The 7,489-nt window shown below is 34.4% G+C and overlaps 1 protein-coding gene across 1 annotated transcript; it reads right to left on the bottom strand.

The window, feature by feature from the left end:
• Window positions 1-5,989: 5,989 nt before the first annotated feature.
• Window positions 5,990-6,689, bottom strand: LOC138928661 (probable insulin-like peptide 3). Its single transcript, XM_070286043.1, has 2 exons — window positions 6,490-6,689; window positions 5,990-6,233 (listed from the first exon to the last, which is right to left on the bottom strand). Exons 1-2 carry the CDS (start codon window positions 6,662-6,664, stop codon window positions 6,034-6,036), a joined length of 375 nt encoding a protein of 124 aa, XP_070142144.1. The 5' UTR covers window positions 6,665-6,689; the 3' UTR covers window positions 5,990-6,033.
• Between the last annotated feature and the right edge of the window lie 800 nt (window positions 6,690-7,489).

Genomic DNA, 7,489 nt, shown 5'->3' with positions numbered 1-7,489 from the left:
CTTTGCTATTTTTTCTTAAACATTTTCATATCAAATCGACCCTAAATAGCATGTTTTATTTTATATTCAAATATTTTCCCTTCCTATAACAACTTTTCCCCAAGTGTACCACTCGAAATGACGCAAATCTAAATAATAATAATAATATCTTTTCCTCACAGCTGCTAATTTTATTTGAGGTGACACACAAGGCGGGAATTTCAAAATAGAGCAGACTATATGTGAGAAAATGAGAGATCTGGCGTGTACAAGTGTCTGTGTGTGTGTGTGGAAAATATGAGTGTGGCGAAAAGAAAAATATTGAGCACATTTCAATATTTTTGCCGTTGTCTTTGGTGCTATTTTTAAGCCAAAACACATATAGCAAAAACAACAAATGGCCCCAACACACACCCAAAATATTGTTTTGCCCAGCAGAGCAGTGCTCAAATTAGTTTAAGATACATTTCTCAATGTGACAGTAGTGAGTGAGTGTCCCAGGAAATTGGAAAAATAAATACTAAACGCGCGTTCTACCTAGCATATTTCCCAATTGTAATTTCTTGGCAACAGCTGTAAAATTGAACAGGAATATCATATATATCCACACAGATGGGCAGGCAAATTCGTTGATTCCAGTGCATAATTGAAAGACCTGAATTATACAAATTCTATATGTAGACATCCCATTTTATAGCAATAACGTGCTATATATATATATGAGTCTATATGTGTGTATATAGCGTTGACATTGAAGTGTTTGTTGCCGAAGGCTGGAAATTATATTTGTGAAATTATTTTTCGCTCTCGCTAGAAAAGTTTTACGAGTTGCCCAGTTTTTGTTTTGTGTTTATAATTAATTTTGAATATATTCATAAATAAAGAGAGTTGTGTGTTATACAAGCTTCATAAAAATAACATATAAAAGGCATTTAAAATGGCATTAAATGGAAGGAAATATATTAAGAGGAGTTTTTCAAAAGCAAAGACATCATGTAAATAGTTTGAAGGGTTTACTACAGCTTGTACTTAACAGAATATTTTTTTAACAAATTAAGAGGGATTTTAAATAGCTGTTTATAGACATTAAATTGAATATTCAACTAAAGCTCATTAAATAATGAAATAATTTATAATATAAATAAATAATTTAATAATTAATTTAAAAGCAATACATCAAATAAATAGTTTGAAGGGTTTACTATAGCTTGTACTTAACAGAATATTTTTTAAACTAATAAAAAGGGATTTTAAATAGCTGTTAATAGACATTAAATTTAATATTAAGCTACTGCTGATTAAATAATTAAATAATGAATATTAAAGAAGCTTTAGCATTCGTTGAAACTTTAACTACTTGAAATCCCTAGCACCGAATTAATTAAAATTTTTTCACTCAGGTTCGTGTCGCGTTTCCAATTACAGGAATTTCAGTAGCAAATCAATGAATGTCTGCTTCTAACAATTAAATTTCGCCTTAAATTTTTGGGCAAACATTAAAGTCAAAGAAGAAAGGCAAGGGTAAATGATGTACCGATAATAATATTGCTATGGATATTTTCATTGAAACTTAATTCTATATAAGTTTCTCCTCCTTTCATTTACCTAAAGCTCTCATTTGACAATAGAATTTACTATTACAGATTGAATGACTGCACAAAATTTCACATTTTCATAGAAACAAAGGTGTAAATTTCGGTAGAATTAAATATTTTAACAAGCAAGGAACTAGTAGCATAGAGAAAACTATAAAGGGATTTTATTTATTTTATTTGTAATTTAAACTAATATCAAATGTGTACTGATAAATACTAAAACTAAATAAATTGCTTATTCAAAACCGTAAACAATAAATGCAAATTAAGAACCCCTTTACTTAAACCAATTATAAGTGCGAAATAATTTTTTTTTGCAATGAAATTTCCAAAGGAAGTCATTACCCGGCTCTTGTACAAAACACACCCACAATCACTCTGCCATCGCTTTAGCCCTTTCAATTAACTTCTGTTCGAATTAAATTTCATTCTGCCATTTCGCATTTGCATTTCCAATTACAGAACGAACAACGACCGACAATTAACGATTAAAATTAAGTCCAACTGAAGTAGGGGAAAGTGCTTAGGATTCTTTTGCCGTCCACTTACCGCCAGCAAACAGAAAACAGCAAAGATCAAACAACGGCTCAGAACTGAGAACGATAAGCGGATGCAAGCAGTCTAGTAGAAAATTTTTTCAAAATATTTCTTATCAACAATATTTTTCGAAAAACTTTTGAAGACATCCGAAGGAGAAGAAGAGCTTTAGCTTAACAAAAGTCAGCCGAGGAGGAACCAAGCTAAACTCAAACAGCAAACGGAGCCCAAGGATTCCGCAGGAAGAAGCAGTCCAAGGAAGACACATACAAATACAAAAAAAAAAGTAGAAAAAAAAAACAACAAAATGGCACAACGGAAGCTGGTGCACAAGCAGTTCAACTCGCCCATGGGCCTCTATTCCCAGGAGAACGTGAAGGCCACGTTGAACCGCGAGCTGAAGGCCTTCGGCGCCGAGGGGTGAGTACTCGTAATAAAAAAAAACCCCAGCAAAAAAAAAATAGAAAAGAATTAATAAAAAAAGCTAGCGGGAAAAGAAAACGCTCTCCGCCGAAGCGAAATGATTATCATACATTTAAATGCATAATTTCATAAAATAGATGAAAGCGGCCAGCGGAGGAAGGGAGGGCGGTAGGGAGAGTGGTTTCCCGGCTGGCGGTTTGCCTTCCGCTTAGTCAACGCAATTTGTATTACATGGCCAGCCAGTAGTAACCCTGGGGGTGTTATAATTTTATAATAATCTTTCTTATAAATTAGCTTTTCCACACAAAAAGCCAAATACTGCTAATTAGTCGACTTGACCAGAGCGCAGGACTTGACAACAAGTGAGTTAAGTTTTCTTCAGGGTCATGAGTGAGGAGAGTAGGAAGATGGGTCTAAATAAGAAAGTTTACTATGATAAGTTAGTTAAAATAGAGCTTAAACTTAAATTAATATAAATAAATAGTTTACAATACTCTTTTCTTAAGTATTCATCTTTACTCTACTTTTAGGGAATTAATTGCTTTGTAAAGGTTTTTATTCTTAATTTCTGAATTAGTAAAACCTTTAAGAACTCTTATATTTAAGAGCTTTAAATTCATCATATATTTATCATATATTTAAATTAGAAAAGGGTAACAAAGGCGAACTTTATTCAGGGAAAACTCTTTTTCGATAACTCGTTTTATTAAATCTCTGGCCCTATTTTACCTACTAATTCTAAAATACACACTTTTAATTAGGTATAAATAAATAAAATACATAAAAATATTACTTAATATTAAATTTCCTCCTTAAAAGTTGTGGAAATATTTATTAATAATATTTTTGTTTGTAAATTATATCCCCACCAAAAGCCACCGACGTTTGCTTTTATTCTGCTTTGACAGATACCAAAGCTAGTGCCACAAAACAGGTGCACAAAACACATTAATTAGTGAGGATTACAGAGGGGGGTAGACCCCCTTTCTTTTTGTGCAGTGCAGCGCAACGTTGACAGAGGCTGCGGCGGCGACTGCGACTGCAACTGGCGCTGCAATGCTGCCAATTTGTTGCTTTTGTCGCAGACACAGACAGAGGCACTGAAATAAAAACAAAAACAAGCTCTACAATTAAATGCTTTGACGTTTAATTGTAATTACCAAAAAGCTTTATAAGCAGCGCCGGCGGACGACGACGCACGTATCCGAAAGATGCTTTAGACTTGAATTTATTTGTAGCTGTTGCTGCTGCTGACGCTGCTGGCTGTTGCGTTGTCGCCGCAACAACATTATCTCAGCCATTGTTGTTTGCAATTGTTGTTTAAATAAAAACCGGCCACCGCACACACCTCGCCACTCACCTTGCCACTCGATCGGCGACATCAACTATATAGTAGATAGATTCAGATAGAGCCATCTCTGCTCTGGTGAGCAAAAACTTTAAGTGGCTTTTAGTTATTCGGTGACTATGCGTGCGACAAAACGTGTGCAACAGCAGACTCTTCAAATTTAATTACAAAAAGCGGCAAAAGCTGAGCACTGAAAAACGAGAAACCAAAACTGACAACTGAAAACTGAAAACTGAAAACCCAAAAACTTTCAAACGCATTTTCGCGCGCGCCTTTGCGTCTCGTGGGTGTGTGTGTGTAACGTGTTTTCCCGTATTAGGGTGCAAGTTTTCCCCGAAAAACAGCAGCTGAGCCAAGGCTTCGCCCAACTAACTTCAAACTTCCATACAAAATGTACGTGAAAGATGCTTTTTATATAACGCCACTCAAGCGTGCAACAGAAATAAGCAAAAAGCTTAAAAATGCAAACAAAAAAAAGCAAACTTATTATGTTTATATACAGCTTTTGATATTAATATCGATGGTCATCCAGTTTTCAATTAATATATAGTGTGGTGATGAACTGTTTTGGGTGGATTTAAGCCTATCAAAATGATTTAAAATGCCAATCAGTAATACTTTTAATAATAAATTTGTATTTTCTGTTAAAATCTTTATTATAGAATTATTAAAAATATTAAAAATAGTAAAATTATGGGAAATAACCCTGATCAGGTCAAACAATTGTATCTAGAATATCAAAAGAACTGTTTAGATGACAAACTTCTAAAATTCCACCTAAAAATATCTAAAAGTACTTGCTTTTATTTCTATTAAATTTCAAATTAATTCAATTATTTAATTAAAATTTTGGAAATTTAAGAAATCTTTTTTTCGAACCATTTTTGGGTACTTCAATCTGTAGAACTTTTCCTAACTTTGAAGCTATAACCCCATATTATGCTAAAAACACTGTTATCTTATCATTTAAGTCAATTTTCTCCCCCTTTTTTTGGGTGTAAGAGCAAGTGAAACACGAAATTTAAAATAAATTAAAACGTCAGCGGGTCGGATGAGTCAGTGCGCTTAATTTAATGCAACAGAAACAGAAACACAATTGGTGGCAACAACTAAAACAATGTCAACAAACAAGCGGCAGGCGTCTAGCCAAAATGTGTGATGCATCTCTTGACTTTCTGCCCATCCCATGACTCACAAGGAAATCGCCGATTAACCACTAATAACCCCTTGAAAAATAATTAGAAAATTGCCCCAATGAATTGATCAAAATCCCATTCAGCCATTAAGTGCTTATTTCGGAAAATATTTGGCGAGCCTCAGTCATCAGAATTCAACGAATTGAATTTCTATTTATTTTCTGCCAAATATTTGCCTGAGGCAAATGAGAGATTGTCAGGATGTTTGCGATTAGTCGAAATTAATCAACTAATTAAAGTTGATGCTTAGTCAGAGGGGGTCAGTGTCACACCCAATGGCTTCTATTTAGTTCAGATTGCTTTGCCTTTCGTTTAGCATACGTATTAAAGTGGCGTGTTTATCTCCGGACTTCGTTCTTAAAGGTCTTATCTCACAGTTTGTCACAAGCTGGCACATTCTCTTGTCTTAAATATTTCTGTTTGTTATCTCTGAAAGCCAAAGCAGAGCAGGCATTTCAGGCGGATTAAGGCGAGCAAAACATTTCAAGCAAATTATAATTAAAGTTGATAACCCTCCCGCATGCAACACTCCTTTGGCAGCTTCAAGCAAAATCGCCATGCACATTTTCCTTAGGCGAATTTTCCACCCAACTTGCTGCGCTTCAAATCAAAATCAAATTTCGTTTCTCCTGGAAACGAACTCTCAAAAATGTCTAATAATGTGCAAATATTTGTTTTTATACAAAATAATTGGAGTGAGGTGGTAAGGAATGCTAGAAATATAGATATTTTCAACTTAAAATTGGTTTGTTGTTTTATTTTTAATTTAAAAAAACCTTTGGAAAGCAGATACATTTTTCAATTTCAATTTTCAATAATAATTTCAAAATATTTTTGAAACTTTCTTTAGAAAATTCTTTCAATAAATGTTTTAAGTCCCTTCTCAATCGTTGATATATAACCATATTTATTTTATAAGCAAAAGTATAAAAAATATATAATATAGAAGGTTATCCTAGGCGCTTTGTGGGCTTTTGGCGCAATGGGCATTAATTTCCTCCCTGGAGCAGGGCTTCAGGCAGCATTCTTTGGCCACATACCGGGATAAGCGCCGGGTGGCCATCAGCGAGTTCATCCGGGGATGATGGGGCCTGATGACCGCTCCAGCCGCATCATCAGTGTCCACCATGCTGTCCACATAGTCGAAAAGATTCACTGCAAAAGAGGTAAAGGGGGGTCACATGTAAATTCATGACTGTTGAATGTGAAAATCTAAAACCCCCAAACCAGCAATGATTTTGAAATAATGACCATAGAATACACGGAATGCAGCTCAAAAAAAGCATTGCATACTTTTGGCGGTAGCCATAGAAATCGATGGTAGTTTAAAATATAACATAAATGAATATTTTTTTTGTGATAAACTAAAGTAAGTTCTTAAGAGTTAATTGGTTACAAAGTAATTACTCACAATCCCCTCGCTTGCCATCGAAATGTCCATTGAACTGATTGTTGCACATCTTCGACATTAGCTCCATTAGTCCATCGCCACACTGATTGTACATAACTGACCCGCTGGCCTCCGTCTCCGAGCGCCCCAAGAAAGGGATCAGCAGCAGGATCAAGGCAAGCATGAAGCGCGACATCGCGGTTGGTGAATGCTTTCTGCCAAGACGCTGGGTAGGATGTGATGCACTATCTGCTGCTCACTTCTGTTTTTATACCAAACAACGCAGCAGCAGTGACTTGTCCTAAGAGATTAGTGCTTTTGGGGTCGATGGGTGTCCTTTCAATGCCAGTACATCGAGTGACGCTCGGGCTAATTTATGCAATTAACGTCCTTAGCATGCAACAGGTTGCCATCTAAAAATAGTAAAAGTAAAACACAATTGTTTGTTGATCTTTTTATTCAGAAAATGTGAAAAAGGGGCATGAACTCTGTGCTGAAAATATAATTTTATATGGCGTAAATACTTTGTTTATTTATGTTTATAAAACCAGGAGGTAAACTTAGCATGTTACATATTATAATATCTAAGATATCATTAATATATTTGTGCCTGTAGTTAAGAATTAAAAACTTTAGGAATATCGACAACAATTTTAAGATCCTGTCTATACACTTGTCAGGGTATTGCGATTTCAGTCTTTAACGTTGATTACTTTAAAATAATTATACCTATATCGTTCAATTTCCAAGAATCCTCTTATTTGAAGTCTTTTTTTGGAGGCATGTTTATGGCCAGAAAGCAAATGATTGGGAGAACAACACATTCATATTTATTCGAATTTGCAATTAAAATCTGAATTATATAAACTATAGGTATATAATTATATTAATAATAAAATATTGGAAAAAATGTATTTGTTTAAAATTTGTAAAATAATTTGATGCATCATTAAGAGTAACCAAAATTCACCAAATTTGTCCACTGCAAGCGTATTCCAAAAGATACATTCTTTTCTTGTTA

This window comes from Drosophila kikkawai, chromosome 3L, assembly GCF_030179895.1.
Source record: "Drosophila kikkawai strain 14028-0561.14 chromosome 3L, DkikHiC1v2, whole genome shotgun sequence".
Lineage (NCBI taxonomy): Eukaryota > Metazoa > Arthropoda > Insecta > Diptera > Drosophilidae > Drosophila > Drosophila kikkawai.
This window is presented reverse-complemented; position numbering and strand designations above follow the sequence as displayed.